The sequence below is a fragment of the Heteronotia binoei genome, chromosome 16, assembly GCF_032191835.1.
Source record: "Heteronotia binoei isolate CCM8104 ecotype False Entrance Well chromosome 16, APGP_CSIRO_Hbin_v1, whole genome shotgun sequence".
Classification (NCBI taxonomy): Eukaryota; Metazoa; Chordata; class Lepidosauria; order Squamata; family Gekkonidae; genus Heteronotia; species Heteronotia binoei.
In genome coordinates this window covers 30,346,446-30,363,254 of record NC_083238.1, presented here as the reverse complement: position 1 = coordinate 30,363,254, position 16,809 = coordinate 30,346,446, and the positions used below count along the sequence as shown (strand labels likewise).

Here is a 16,809-nt window from a genome sequence, read left to right as displayed (position 1 = left end):
CACATCCCAATGCCAGACATTATAATCACTACTGCTCATATAAACATCACACAGTCTATCCAAAGCACTTATTTGGGGCAGTGTTTCCATCTCTTTTCCATAATGAATGCCTGCTCTTTAAACTAATCTTACAAATAGGCAGCGTTGTTTTCATAGAAAAAGCCCAGCAGGGACTCATTTGCATATTAGGCCACACCCCCTGACATCACCATTGTTTGGCACATGGCTTTTTTGAAGAAAAAGGTCCGGCAAGAACTCATTTGCATATTAGGCCACACCCCTTGACACCGAGCCAGACAGAACAGCATTCCTGATCAAAAAAGGCCTTGCTAACAGGCCAGTTGACTTAAAAAGCAAATGGAAATTCCAGTCCACAATTCAAAACAAGGAAATTCATCAACCTACCTTTCAATTCTGTTTTCTCTTCTTAATGTTAAACAGCTGTTATAAAACCCTGGGGCATCCTTTGGGTTTTATATGCTAGTGATGACACTCAACCCCTCAACTGGATTACAAAGGAACCAAGATATTTAGCTGATGGGAGCTCCTAAGAGGTACATCAATTCCAAGCCTCGAGTGTAACAATATATAAGCCGGACTGATAAAATATTCATACTGATTTGTCGTCAAGGGCTAACACCGTTTGCAGAAAGTTTACTGCACGTAAATAGCTAGGAAGCTCTTCAAATATGTCCGGAAAACAACATGTACAAAAGGAAACACAAACACAGTGTTATCCCATTAAGAAAAAAAATGTTTTTAATTGGTAACGATAGTTCTCTGCCTCCTGCTCTGAAAACGATACAGTCTTAAAAACAGGGTGGAACCAACAGTGTGGAAACAGCAAGATCATTATAGCCACTCGTTATGCTGTGTTTCTGTATCCACCCATCGTATCATCGATTGCTATGCAGCATAATGGTATCAGGTAGGGTTGCCAACCTTCAGGTGGTGCAAATTCGCAAGAAAAATTACTGTAATAGCACTCAATAATTCAATCCATATATTTTTAAAAAAATACAAAAATTCATAGAGTAATATATGCAAAAGACATAGCTACTCAAAATCCACTCTATGCAATGTGTACAAACATAATGCCTATGCTACACACTGCATCAATCCACAAGTCGATGTGTATACAATGAAAATTTACAGTAATTTTTCTTGTGAGTTTGTACATTCTGTGCTCTTTTTAAAAAAAAGATTTAAATTTTATTTTAATAAAATAAATATATTCTCCAAACAAACAGGCATATTATGGGTAGTAACAATACCAAATACAGCACTGTAAGATGAGTGACTAAGGCTGTGATCACACAGACTACCGTAAATAACGCACTTTCAATCCACTTTCCAAATGGATTTTACTGTGTGAACCTGCAAAATCCAGTCCGAAAGTCCATTGAAGGTGCATTATTTAGTGCAGAGATGTTGAACTCATTTGTTATGAGGGCCAGATCTGACGTAAATGAGACCTTGTTGGGCTGGGCCATGTGTGTACCTATTTAAGATTAGGTAGCAGAGATATAAACTTTATAAAGGACACAGACAAACACACTTTAAAAAAAAAAACTTAAACCATGCTTAAAATGTTAGCACTTGTTGGTCTTAAAGGTCCTTTCTTTGTATTTCTCCCATGGGATCCAGGGAACTGGCCAAAGGAAGCTATGGCTCTTTTCTTCCTTCCCCAGGGGATGGGAGTGGGGAGGAGCCTCAGCCAATAGAAGGAAGAGAGGCTTGGCTCAGTAGCTCTGCTGTGTGATTGAGAGAGCCTGGAAAAACAAGCTCCACCTCTCCCACTTCCTCCCCAAGGAGCCTCAGCCAATGGAAAAAAATAGGGGTTTTGCTCTGTAGCTCCTGAGCAATCCTTGCAAAACAAACTGCTATGCAGAAGGAAGCAAGATATAGAGAGAAGGAAACAGATGACAGCCAGTTGCTCGGGGGGCTGATAGGAGCCCTCTGAGGGCCTGATTCGGCCCCCAGATTGCATGTTTGACACCCCTGATTTAGTGTGTGTGATCACAGCCCAAGAGAATAATCCTTAGTATATCCGCAACCTCCAGGTGGTAGCTGGAGATCTTCAGCTACTGCAATTGATCTCCCTGCTCTCCTCAGGCTCCACCACCAAAATCTCCATGTGTTTCCCAACCTGGAGCTGACAACCATAGTATCAGGGCATGAAATAAATTGCACTAATTGCGATAGAGGGGATCAGAAATGCAATCCAGGAAATTGAGGACAGAGCTGTCATTCCAGGTGTTTCTTATAATGGTACCTCCCACCCTCAGCCAAACTGAAATTGTTACTCACAGTCAAGACATCAATACCCCTTTTCAGCCATTATACTTCCAGCACTCCTCCCACATATACCAGCAGAGCACACAACACAAAATCATTTCAACACATGCAACTGCAATTCTGTTTGAATAGGGCAATGCACATCCATTCTGTCTTCAGTATAGGCCATTCTGAAACCCTGCTTTTTCAGGATATGCATCCATGCACACTGAAGCTGTAATATACATGGGCTCCCTGATTCAGAAAAAAATGGTGATTGTGCATATCAAGTGCCGCACACTCTGCTGCTGTGCATGGTAGGAGCACTGGAAATGCAGTTTCTGAAAAGGGCACAGAATATCTTTCAAAGAACGGAAGGATGTGGTAAACTTGAGGAACGGGTCTGCAAAGACCCCTACTGAGTTTTTGTTACTACACCATGCTTTATATTTCGAACAGAAAATATAGATATTGCATTTATATCCTGCCATTCACTCTGACTCTCAGAGTGACCTACAATCTCCTTTACCTTCCTCCCCAACAACAGACTCCTTGTGAGGTAGGTGGGACTGAGAGCTCTCACATCAAGGACCGCTCTGCGAGGGCTATGGCTGACCGAAGGCCATTCCAGCAGTTGCAAGTGGAGTGCGGAATCAAACCCAGTTTTCCCAGGTAAGATTCCTCGCACGTAACCGCTACACCAAACTGGCTCTGTATGTATGGACAATTATTACATGAAATGGAAATACCAAATATGTTGGTGCCATTTTTTTTTTAAAGAAATGTCTTCACCATGTATTAGCTTAGTGGAACATCTAGCTCCAAACAAGTTTTCCTCTAATTTCCTGAAACATTATTCGTAGTAAAACATAAACTAAATCAAACTGTATGTTAATCATAGGAAATAATTATTGTTTAACATTCTGGAAATAAAAAACAACAATGAACAGAAATATCCGAAATCCTATTTGGTGCAAAGGATAATACGGCTCTCTGAAGGCTTGAGAATCTTGATGTGTCAATATCCATATATGCCTTTTCTACAAATGTGCCTAGAATACCTATCAAAATGGCTTCTATATGCTGGATTGATACCATCTAGAGAATACAATGATGAAGTAGCATTTGCAATATATGCTGATTGTTTATATGCTAAATTGTAGAAAGACATTTCAAAAGGGCAAGATGAGAGGGATGAAAATAAAATAAAATGAGCTATATGTTCAAGATCAAAAGGGTATCTATTCTAAAATCCATTCAATATTTTCTTATTGGAACTGTTACTGAAAGAGGCTGGGAGTACTTAATCTACATCATGTGCACAATCATGTTCTAAATGCCACAATTAGACAGCAAAATAAGTCATAGCAGAGATCCAAAGAAATTATGTAACTTGTTCCCCCCACCCCACCCCACCCCACACACTGTTTTTGGATTAGTGCCTTTCACAGTGGAGTCTTAAACGGAGTGATCATGTTCCATCCTTCTGACATATTATTGGGAGGGGCGGGTTGTATCAGGACCTCCTTTGCATAATAAGCCACACAACCCAGATGTAGCCAATCCTCCAAGAGTTTACAGGGTTCTTCTTACAGGGCCTACACTAAGCTCTTGGAGGATTGGCTACATCAGGGTTGTGTGGCCTAATATGCAAAGGAGGTCCTGCTACAAAAAAAAAGTCCTCCATACAGAGTACACAGACTGGGTCCACAGTCTCCACCCTATGTCTTCTGTAATAAAGTGCCCCCTTGAACTCTTTCAGGTTGGGGAAAAGGCTGCAGGGGAAGACTGAAGCCCCTTCTCCACATGCACCAGTGTCACAGTCTAGAGTAGGCACTGTAAAGAAAACAGACCTCTAGTCTATTTCTTATTCTTTCATTAGACATAGACTTAAACTTTGATTCAAGCTTCAAATCAAAAATGGAACCGATCAAAGGGAAACATCTGGTATGCATTATGAGAGAGTTAGCAAGTCACCTCTGTACCTTTGGATAAACACTTCAGGGACCCAAACATCATTTGTCTATCAGAATGGCACTGAGGCATCAGTGCCTTCCTGCATCACAATACCCCTGCAATTCATGCTGTGATTTATACTCTACAGAGTACAGAGTTGGGAGAGATTCTAGATACCTCCCCATCCCTCCTAAAACAGCCTTTCCCTGAGCCATCTGTTACAACACAGTCATGTTAACAAAACTTCTAGAGACCTATATGAGCCCCGAAGATTATTACGATCGGCCAATCAACATCTTTTGACTGTCCCTGGCCCAAAGGATGTCTGGCTTGCCTCGACCAGGGTTAGGGCCTTTTCGGCCCTGGCCCCAACCTGGTGGAATCAGCTTCCCACAGAGTTTCGGGCTCTACCAGATTTACTACCATTCCATAGGGCCTGCAAGATGGAGCTATTCTGCCAGGCTTTTGGCTGAGGCAAGCAGGCGTCCTCATTTCATTTTATTGATTATACTATCAAATTGGCCTCTCTGCACTGACCATCCTGACTGCTAGAGATCGGGCCAACATCTCTGACATCTAGGACAACTTTGACATCTATGTCCTAATCTGTAAAATGTGCTTACACTATCCATGCTGTTTTATCTGCTTGTTTTAACTGTTGTAACTGTTTATTGTTGGATTTTTAATTGTTCTATTATGTTGTAATCCGCCCTGAGCCCATTATGGGAAAGGGCAGACTATAAATCCGCAAAATAAAATTAAAGAAAAAAAAAGTTTGGTCTGGATAGTATAAGTTGTGTGGTAGTACTTATACTACCCAGACCAAACTGTTATTCTTTCAATTTGTTAATTTCACTATCTTGCCATTGGATTCTAACTTTCTACTATTTTTGCATGCTTAACCACTACCCACAAGCTATATGAAGCACTGCTAACTACCCCATTTCATTATCTGATGAAGTGTGCTTTTAGCACACAAAAGCTTACATTCTAAATAAAACTTTGCTGGTTTTAATGGTGCTACTGTACTTCAACTTTGTCCACCTGATGGTAATCATAATCAGTTCATAGAAACTCATTCTGCAAGTCTTGCAGGGTTGATGTTCTGGTTTAATCCCAGAAAAATCAGGAGTTTGCCCACTGGCTTCTGATCATAGGGATGTTCACATGAACTGGTGGCAGGTTTGTTGTATAACTTGAGCTCTGCCCTTCACATCAAGGGTCCCCTGGATTGAAAATTCTTTCCAGGCACTATGTGAATGGGAACTCAAAAGACCCACAACTCACATATAATTTACAAACGACACAGGGTGGAGACACAGGCCCAAGCTGTGTACTCTGTAATGTGTGCTTTTCTAGGTCTATTGGAATCAGTGGGTTTAGCAAGGTCCAATTTTGCTTAGGATTGGAACGAATTTTCCAGAAAAAAAAATTGTGATATAGCATGAGGACCTGTTGTTCAAAGGGAAAAGAAACAAACTCCCCATTGGGGATTAAAAAATGCCTGAAGCTGTTATCTGGATTAGAGATGTCAGCCTCCAGGTGGGACCTGGGGATCTTCTGGAAGTACAGCTCTCATCTCCAGGCTACAGAGGTCAATTCCTCTGAGAAAAGAGATGTTTTGGAGCAGGGTTGGCCAAAATTGCTTTATGTAAGAGCTGCATAGAATAAATGTCAGATGTTTGAGAGCTGCAAGACATGAACATCAAATGTTTGAGATAGAAGGAAGGAAGGAAGGAAGGAAGGAAGGAAGGAAGGAAGGAAGGAAGGAAGGAAGGAAGGAAGGAAGGAAGGAAGGAAGGAAGGAAAGAAATAGGTGGGGAGAGAGGTGGAAAGAACACCACTAAGAGCACATCTTTAACTTTAAATGCATACTCCAGGTTACCAGTTGGCTTGGCTTGGAGAAGTGATTTTATAATATAATGGGTTCCACGCAACGATGAGACGAGGTGGTAGTGATCATAGCTCTTTTATTAGGTACAGCATAGTATAGCGCTGCACTCAAAAGACTGAAGAATGGGCCAATATGGCCAACTATATATACACTAAAAGTTCCCACACTAGCATGTGATTGGACCATTCAAACCAGCAGGGGACTCATGATTGGAGCTGGGCAGCAGGGATTTGGATCCTGCTGCCCATTGTTCCTGAGTCACCAAGTTCAGTCCTACAGGCTCCAATGAGCCAGGCAAGAACTCCATATATTAGTCATAATTCCAATCACATCTACAACAGATTTAAAGAGACAAATGCTTTCTCCAGGCTGGCTGACAAGATGGTAGGGGCTTGGAGAGCCACAAAATATGTGTGAAAGAGCCACATGTGGCTCCCCAGCCACAGTTTGGCTACTCCTGCTTTGGAGGGTGGCGTGTAGGGCATTGTACCCTGGAGAGGACCCTGTCCTCCTCCGGCCCCACTCCCAAATCTCAGGGAATTTCCCAACCTGGAGCTGGCATGCCCTCCATCCACTCCCCCTCCCAGCCATGGGGGGACCTGGCAACCCTACTGTAGGCCCCAATCTATATGCCTGCATGCAAATTTTGGTGATTCAATTCCTGGCTAACTTAAGTTTGCGATATCCTGAATCCTTCCTTCCTGTCCATTCCTTTAAACGAAATTAATTTAAAAAAAATGAGAAGAGAGGGTTAAATGGCAGCAGGCCATGTTGAGCGTAAACCAAGAACGAAATCAGAGGGAAGGGCAAAGTTTTAGCGCAAAGTCTGATCTAAAAATAAAGAGCACAGACGAAAGCAAGAGGTGGTCTTAATCTGCAAAGCCCTTCTGGGCTAATTACGAAAAGGGGAGATGAACTTCTCCTATCCCGCAGGAAGGTTCCCTGCAGTGTTTTGCCCTCGGAAGCCATACGGTGAAATGACTGGGCCCGCAGCCAGCCAATCCTGGACGGCAACCCCGATCTGTTAAAATCAATGGGAGTTGTACCAAGGACTTTAATGGGATGTAAACGGTGTACTTTAGAAGGATCTGATAATAGCACACGAGGAAATTAAGGTTACCAAGAGACAGGGGAAACAGCCCTGCGGCGACTAGCCCCCAGGACTTCCCACAAGAAGGCAGGGAGCAAGAAAAGCAGCATCAATAATTCTCCTGCCTGCTCTCTGCTTCAGAGAACCGTCCCTTCGCTTGCCTCGCGCTGTGTTTTTCCTCTCACCCCAACTGAGCCTTCTCCAAGCGGTGTCGTTGTTTTGGAGGGCGCATGCTCATTGGACCCTTGCTGCTCTGTTACACGGTGCTGATTGCAGACTCACTTTCCAGCTGGTTCTGCAGCTGGAACTCTCTCCTGCCACCAGCCCGGCTGCCATAAATTTCATTTGTGACGCTCCTGCTGTTTTGCAGCATGGTGCTGATTGCTGGCGCTGGCTTCCAGGAGGCTCCCCCGCCTCACTGGAGCGCAGGAGATGCGGTCAGCTTCCCGCTTCGTCTTGCTGGTGGTGAGCAAAGCCTGCGAGGGCTACTCCCTCCCCCGCTGGTTGGGGCTCTTCCTTTTCAAGCGAGGAGTGCTTGTTTCTTATGTTTCCTTTTATTAAAAGCAGACTTTGGAGTTCAGTAGCAGTTTTGTCTCAATATTATAGACATTTACATACCCACAGAATAGAATGAACTGAGAACCCTCCACCGCCTTCAGGTGTAGAATGATAAGGCAATCTCTAGGTAGAAAAAACCTTCGAACTTAAATTTAAATGGGGGAAAAAACAGGGAAGTTTGAAGGCAATTCCTTTTGCTGGATGTTTGTTCTCTGAATCTGGTCTATTCATTCATTTGTGGGCCTCTCACAGAGCCTCTCACCGTCCCTCCCTTTGGGGAGGGACGGTGGCTCAGTGGTAGAGCATCTGCTTGGTAAGCAGAAGGTCCCAGGTTCAATCCCTGGCATCTCCAACTGAAAAGGGTCCAGGCAAATAGGTGTGAAAAACCTCAGCTTGAGACCCTGGAGAGCCGCTGCCAGTCTGGGAAGACAGTACTGACTTTGATGGACCAAGGGTCTGATTCGGTATAAGGCAGCTTCATATGTTCATATGTTCACCATATAACAGAGCAGGCAATGTACCCCTCTGGGAAGCAGCATCCCTGTCTGCTTTAGCTGTCTCCCCGGCAGTTTGGGATTGTATTCTAGGAGCCAGGAGTTCCCCAGGACCAAGGTAACTTTCTCTTGCACATAAGAATTTATTCTCCAATTTGCTTTTCATAAATTATAGGCTAATTTATGGAAACATACATCAAATTGTTTAATTGCAATCACCTTCATCCTCTGTTTTAAGTATGTATATTGGAAGTTATATCTGTTATAATATGTTTCCTATTTGGTATGAATGTTCAGTTTGTGTGTCATAATAAAATCAGAAATATTAATGTGGGGGGGGGAATAATTTTAACAGCAAAGAGACTTTTGATCAATCAACTGACGGGTTTTGTGTTTTCAGCGGGAAACTGTCTTTTACTCTTTCTTCCCAGAATGCCAGAAGTTGCATTGTGATCACACGTTTGCATCCAACAGAGTTGGCACAGAATTCTGTCCAAAATGTGGACTGAAGAAGAAGAAGATATTGGATTTATATCCCGCCCTCCACTCCGAAGAGTCTCAGAGCGGCTCACAATCTCCTTTACCTTCCTCCCCCACAACAGACACCCTGTGAGGTGGGTGGGGCTGGAGAGGGCTCTCACAGCAGCTGCCCTTTCAAGGACAACCTCTGCCAGAGCTATGGCTGACCCAAGGCCATTCCAGCAGGTGCAAGTGGAGGAGTGGGGAATCAAACCCGGTTCTCCCAGATAAGAGTCCGCACACTTAACCACTACACCAAACTGGCTCTCCAGGACTTAACTGACCTGACCTGAGGACTTAACAGACCTGATTCCACACACACACACACACATACGCGAAACACACATTTTCTTTTTAACATACAGCCTGGTGAAGGTTTCCAGAGGTCTCAAAAACTTGAACACTGTGTCAGTTTGCATAAAAGGTATTACAAGGCTTTTGTTTGCCAGTTTTACTGTGAACCAATGCAGCTAGTGGTTGCATCTATATCAGGGCCCAGGATTGTACAGTACTATTTCCTGTGGCTTAGATCCAACAAAGTTCTGTCTGCAAAATGAGATTTTAAAAAACATTCTTCCTACTACAGCCCCCCAAAACTTTCCCCAAGTTTTAGAAGATCCCCGGGAATGGCATCTGTGGATGCATGAGAGTAAGCAGAAATCAACAATACTCTTGTTTGTGTGTACAAAAAAAATGACTGGAGAAGAACAGTTCTTTGGACATCCACATCTCAGAATGTGCAGAAGTGTAAACTGTGTCATTATTGCCAGAAAACCCCATGCATAAGCTGAAAAGATGTGCACCGCTTAAGACTGTGAAGTAATTAATCCATAGCTGTTCAGCTCCTTGGACTGGTTGCTGAGGAAGGGGGGTTGTTCAAAGGCAGTAACAGCTAATGATGCAACAAAAGTGTTGCCCAATGCAATTTCTACTTGCCTGAAGAATCCACACATTATATGTTGTGAGGCAAGATCAAGTTGTACTATCTTGCTGTATTCAGATCAGCTAAAAATAACTCCAGGACATAGTTCGGTACTTATGGGTGATTACCACTTTCCAAAATTTGCAGGGAAATGCAGCATTATTTCTTTCTCAAAGGTACATTTTAGCCCATAGACAGCTATGCAGCTGACTGCCTCTGTTTTAAAACCTGCAGAGAAGGAGAGACCACCACCTCCTGAGGAAGCCTGTTCCACTGAGGAACCACTCTGCTAGGAAGTTCTTCCTAATGTTTAACCAAAAACTCTTTTGATTCAATTTCAACCCACTGGTTCTGGTTCAACCTTCTGGTACAACAGAAAAGAACTCTGCACCATCCTCTATATGACAGCCCTTCAACTACTTGAAGGTAGTTATTATATAAAACACAAAAAGCAGCAGTTGATCAAAGGACTCTCTGCTGTTATTGTTTATGGATGTGAGAGTAAGAGAAGAATATAAAACTGCCATAGGTTTTGGTGTGCCAGTTCATGCACTGTGGCCCTCCACTGGTGCACCCAAACAACTTGCAAACACTTGACATTTAGAATGGAAATTCCTCCACACAGGGCTAGTCCCATACTTTGGGGGAACAAAGGCAGAGAGTGCCCAGCCCCCGACTCACACCTCCCTTCTTCCTGCATGCTCCCCACCTGCCAGTGCATCTTTCCACTACCTTGACTTCCAGCTACCTATAGGTGAGAGTGCTGGCGGCAGAGCAATTGCAAGTGAGAGGATGGAGGGAGGGTACACAGAGGGCAAGAGAGGAGCATGGTAGGAGGTCAGTGACAGTGGATCCCACTAGAAACCCTGGGCCCTGGAAGCTGCTTCACCTCAGGGTGTGCTGACATCAGCCCGGCCTCCACACATTGCAGCCCACCGCATCAAAGTACCCGCATTTATCTTGGAAGCAGTGCTTCGTCAAGGGCAAGAGCATCTGCTAGTTAACAGAGCTCAGATCTTTGACACAGATGAACAACTTTGCCTAGCCTGTAAAAATGTGCTAATCTAAACTACATTTTGCTTTGCAACAATGAAGATCACCTTAGCACGGCAGCCCCAACTGTCGTGTTTTCGGCTATCTTAATGTGCTGCGGTAAGATCTAGCCTCCTTGCTCTTTCTCCTAATGAACTCCTCCCCTCCCCTCCACAACCCCAGGCACACAGTCTTGAAAGCGATTCTGAGGTCAGCAAAACTATGTGTATTTTGTTGGCCTTCCAAAGCTGATTGTTTGATTCCCTGAGGATACACATAATAAGTCTGAGGGAGGGGAGACTTGTACCATCCCAAATGAGCATCATCACTTTATTTCAGAGAGCTATGATGCTGGTAAGAGTGAGGAATGAAGAACTTTTGAAATGGTTAGATAACTATTTCTTTAGAAATATATACCCGTTAAATGTGAAAAAGAAGAAATTTATACCTCACTTTTCTCCCCAATGCGAACTCAAAGTGGCTCACAACATCATTCACCCCACTTTGGGTTTTTGCCTCACAACCGAGTGACTGCCCCAAGGTTACCTGGCAATTTTTCATGGCACAGTTGGAAATTCAAACCTGGCTCTCACAGATCCTAATCCAATACTCTAACCACTACACCAAACAGAACGATAGCTAGGAGAATACCCATAGCCCATAAATTTAAACTTGGGTTAAAGTATCTATCAATCACATTTTTATCTCTTCCTTCCTCCAAGGGGTTCAGGGCAGCTTACATGTCTTCCATCCTCCTTTTTATATTATTTGTTTTATTTCATTCAGTTTTAAAACTGCCCTTTCCTGCAGAGCAGGGCTCAGAGCAATGCACAACAGAATAAACATCCAGCAATAAAACCACCATTAAAACCAGGGGTGGTTTTCTAGCAGGAGCTCCTTTGCATATTAATCTGCAAAGCCCTTCTGATGTTGCCAGTCCTCCAAGAGCTTACAAAAAAGAGCCTTGTAAGCTCTTAGAGGATTGGCTACATCAGGGGTGTGTGGCTTAATATGCAAAGCAGCTCCTGCTAGAATTCCACCCCTGATTCAAACCATATAGTGTCACAATCAGTAATAAAAACCAGCCAGATAGGAGAATTGTTGCTGTCCTCAACCAAATGCCTAGCCCTCTGGAACTGCATTGTCCTGCAGGGCACAAATGTTATTTGGCAGAGAGTTCCACCAGGTTGAAGCCAGAGCTGAAAATGCCCTGGCCTGGTTGAGAACAGTCCGATGCCTCTCAGGCTAAGGACCACCAACAAATTTTTATTGACAGAGCATAATTCTCTTCAAGGATAGCTTCACAACAGCCCTATAAGTCAGGTTAGACAGGCCCAAGTGTCATCCAGCAAGCTTCATGGCAGAGTGAGGATCCAAACTCAGATCTCCTTGGTTGCAGTCCAACACTCTAAGCGTTTACACCATACTAGCCGTCAGTGACTATCTAAACCAGGGGCATCAAACATGCAGTTCAGGGGCCAAATCAGGCCCCCCGAGCAAGTGGCTGTCATCTGCTCCCTTCCCCCTCTCTCTTGCTTCCTTCTGCATAACAGTTTGCTTTGCAAGGCTTGCTCAATTACACAGGAGCTACAGAACAAAACCTCTATTTTTTCCATTGGCTGCGGCTTCTCCTTTGGAGAGGAATAGCTTGCTTTTCCAGGCTCTCTCAATCACACAGCAGAGCTACTGAGTCAAGCCTATCTTCCTTCTATTGACTGAGGTTCCTTCTCTCTCCTCCGCCCCCCATCTCTGGGGAAGGAGGGAAAGAGTCAGAGCTTCCTTTGCCCAGTTCCCTGGATCCCATGGGAGAATTACAAAGAAAGCACCTTTAAGATGAATGAGTGCTAACGTTTTAAGTTTTTTTAAAAATAGGTGTTTGTCTGTGATCTTTATAAAATTTATATCTATGCTACCTAATTTTAAATAGGTATACACATGACCCGGCCTGACATGGCTCGGCCCAACCTGACATGGCCCGGCCCAACAAGGTCTCATTTATGTCAGATCCAGCCCTCATAACAAATAAGTTCGACACCCCTGATCTAAACGAAGGAAGGGAACACTTGCACAACTTGTGAAGAGTGCCCTCTTTTCAGTGGTTGGGGGTGGGCTGTGCACAGGGACAAAGGTGTGAAGTTGGCAGACATTGTTCTCAATCTAAATTGGGTCTCTGTTGTGGTGTATGACATTGTCATGAACCAAGACAAACAGAAAAGGCTGAGGAGCAATGCTATAGATGAAAACCAAGTCTACTGTTCAGAAGCAGTACAATAGAAACAAAATTAAATCTGAGAACGAGCTGAGAACGAAACGTCTGGAAGGAAAACTTTCTCCAGTAGAACACGGCACTTGAGCCCGAAAGATTCTACAAACCCTAATAAAAATTAAATCTCCTTTAATAAATGAATAATGTATCTATCTGCAAAACATTGCTATTGTAGACCATAAAAAACCAATCATGTTTCAATGTATTGTTTTTGTCAGTGTTCCCTTTGCAACATTGTATAAATGCAACCATCCCTTAAACACAATACATAATTTAAAACCAGATGTACACATAAATCATCAATATCATATCAAAACATGCCCAGCCACTCATTTTTTTTATAGTCTTATTCTAAGGCCATAGCACAATCTTTCCACTGAGTATCACCGGATAAAATTTTTTGGTATAAACTAAGTTGCAATTTCCATTGAATAGTATTTCAATGAGGTTACTTGTAAAGAGACGTATCTCCAGATTTACAAGAACCTAATGTGTTTATCTCAGGTCTCTAAAATGCCTGCTGATTACTTTTTTAAAGAAGGAAAAACCAAACAGGACACAGATTCTGGCAGGTAGTTGTGTTTGTCTGAAATAGCAGAACAAAGTTTGAGTTCAGTGGCACCTTCAAGACCAAGAAAGTTTTATTGTGGATATAAGCCTTTGTGCACAAAAGCTTATACCCAGAATAAAACTTTTTGTACACACAAAAGCTTATACCCAGAATAAAACTTGGTTGGCCTTAAAGGTGTCACTGGACTCAAACTTTGTCAAACAGGACAGGGTCGCTGAAATTTTCCTTCATGAAGTCTATTCAAACTACAGGTAAGAATAATTGAACCCTTTCTGAATTAGCTCTGTGATACCATCAAGTAGCCCAATTACCACATTCATGACATAATTCCTGGATGATTTAGGTCCCATTATCAGGTAAATAAAAGAAAAATAATAAAATGACATTAAAGCAGATGATCAAAGGTAAAGGTAGTGGAGCAGATGGTAAACAAAGTGAACCATGGAAATCTTGGATCACATTTTGCACAGCATACGAATCTTCATTACAGAGCTTATATAAACATCAAAAGGTAGAAAACAGGCTGAAGAAAGTCTTTGTTCAAGCAAAATACGCAAGCAGGAATAACAGATTCCCTTGCCTGAAATGTGATGGGTGAACACTAAACTCAAAACGAAGTGTTTTGGAACCTCTTCCATTAAAAATATTTCTGTTTTCAACAAACTTTCCACAAAAGGAGCTTTTAATTTTTTTTTTTAAATTAAGGCAGTAAAATTTCACAACAATAAATAATTCCCTTATACAAAATACAGTGGACCTGCCTTTTCTATTATTAGCCATCACAAACTTTGATGGCCTCTGTCTTTTCCAAGGTCTGTTTCCATGGTCTCAGGAGATCTTCTATAATACAGCAGGCACAGGAAATCTAGTTGTAGTTTCTAACCACAGCTCTGGTTATGAAAACGTCTGCTGGTTTCACACCCAATGACTCCTTCCTTTCCAATTCTCTCTAACATCAGATGATATATACCATTTCAGACAATTCCATCTTAGTGTCTCATACTAGATGCTAATCAGTGTAAATGAAAGAAATCAAATTTGGTATGTCTTTCAGAGGTAGAGCTGAAGAGTGGACCATTGTTGCTAAGTAATATCTAATGTCTAAAATTAAAAAATATTATTTCATAACTGAACATTCCACTGGCACCTTGATGACCTTTCTTGGCCACTTGTGAGCAACATACAAGGATGTAGAATTTGAGGAGCTGGCGTACAAGATTCACCTCCTCTGAATGTAAACAAGATAAGAAGTGTTTAGAGTTACCAACTCTGGTTTGGGAAATTCCTGGTTATTTGGAGGTGGAGCCTGTGGAGGGTGGAGTTTGTGGAGGAGACAGAGCTCAGCGTAGATGTGATGTCATTGTGCCCACTCTTTGAAGCTCCCAGGCTACTGTAGTCTGGAGATCTGTACTTCTGAGAGAACTCCCAAGGCCCCACCTGGAGGCTGGCAACCATAGTAGTGAAATTCAAACACCTCACTAAATGGAATGAAGACAGTTCTGGGAAATAAAGACAAGAACTGTTGCACGTGGCTGCATTAAATCAACGAGATGGGACCATGGATCCAATCAGTTTATACCAGAGGTGGCCAAACTTGCTTAACATAAGAGCCACATAGAATAAATGTCAGGCATTTGACAGCTGTAAGACAGGAACACCAAATGTTTGAGAGCTGCGTTGACAAGAAGGAAGGGAGGGAGGGATGAAGGAGGGAGGGAAGGAAGGAAGGCAAATAGATGGGGAGAGGGAGAGGTGGAAAGAAAGGAACTTTACTTTTAAATGCATTCTTCAAGTTGCTGTCTAGCTTAGCTTGGAGATGTGATTTAAAGAGAGAAATGTCTTCTCCAAGCTGGCTGACAGGACAGTGGGGGCTTCATGAGCCACACAATATTTGTGAAATATTGAAACAAATGAGTTAAGAAGAGTATAACTTTACTTAGCATTGCACTCATGAGCTGTAGTAATAATTCACTAGCTACTACACATTCTTCAAAGAGATGGTTTTGCAGAGCCAAATAAAGACTTTCATCTTGTCTCTTTTGGCCTTTGTTTTGCAAGCAAGCCCACATGAACTACATAAACACTGCTTGGGAAAGGCCACACTCCCCTTTCCTTCCAAATGTCAGAGGATGTATCTGCTTTTTTCAACAATTCCATCCTACCCACTTTGATTTGCTTCAGAGCTTGCAGTTCTTTGAAAATTGCAAGGGGGCGGTGGGCAAAGAAAACAAGCATGAAAACAAGCAAGTACACGACCGCCTTAAAGACATCTGAGACCCCTGGCGTTGCTCCAGCATTTTCTTGCCAACACAACACAATAGCTGTTGAAGGAGGCACGACCCCTTGTACACATTACACTCTCTTTTTCAAGCACAGTCCCTGCCAGCAAAACAAACACAACCCCCAATCCATAGACTGCTAAAAGAATATCCCTAGTCCTGGTCCTTACCTGCCATAGTTCTTGCTCGCCATATGCGGTAACAAACACAAGGAATTGTCTCTTCTGTGAAATAAACCTAGAACAGATAAAGATTTAATAATTAACAAGAACTTAAGGAAGAGGGTGAGATGCGACTCAGAAAGGGAGACTCTCAAACCGGGAGGGGGGGGGGGCAGTCCAGTTCTGTTAGTAAGGGGGAAAGCAGAGAGACTTTCTAAAATGATGATTATATGGTTTGCATGTTCCTCCAGTGCATACCTTCCCATGGAGGAGAGGGGGAAACAGGTGATCTTTGCAAAAGCAGGACACCTTCCACTCCCCACCTGAGCGATTTTGCACGCCAGCCTGGTCACATTTCTCAACCAGATCTTTCAGATGGCTCCTATTTATATCATCACTCTCTCAACAAAGATTTCATTTCACTAGCGCCGAGTTCTCTTTACATTGATCAGTAGCTAATGTGCTTCCAGAATTACAGCACATGTTATTCAAGCCAAACCATTTTGTCTCCTGCTTTAGCGACACTGATTCAGAAGCTGGCATACAGACCTGCCCCAGTCTACAGTTTAGGAACTGCTTATGTTTCACATCAGCCCAAATCACCTTTGCTTGTAGAAGGGCACGATAACCTTCCTGCCTAGAATTAACTAAGAATCTTCATAGAGCAGAACTGAAATTACTTACCTTATCTAGCGTTTCTTTTTCATTTTGGAAACTGCCTCTCATTTTTAGTGATTTGCACCAGCACTTGCCACAAACATGAATTGCATAGATTCAGTGCTGTTCTTTT

The 16,809-nt window shown here is 42.8% G+C and overlaps 1 protein-coding gene across 1 annotated transcript in view; it reads right to left on the bottom strand.

Moving 5' to 3' along the window:
- The window catches only part of MYO3B (myosin IIIB), a 411,089-nt gene extending 394,997 nt beyond the window's left edge, over positions 1 to 16,092 (bottom strand). The window contains exon 1 of the mRNA XM_060257443.1: positions 16,029 to 16,092. Within this exon, the coding sequence (XP_060113426.1) occupies positions 16,029 to 16,051 (23 nt within the window). The 5' untranslated portion in view covers positions 16,052 to 16,092. The remainder of the gene's footprint in view (positions 1 to 16,028) is intronic.
- Positions 16,093 to 16,809: the final 717 nt, after the last annotated feature.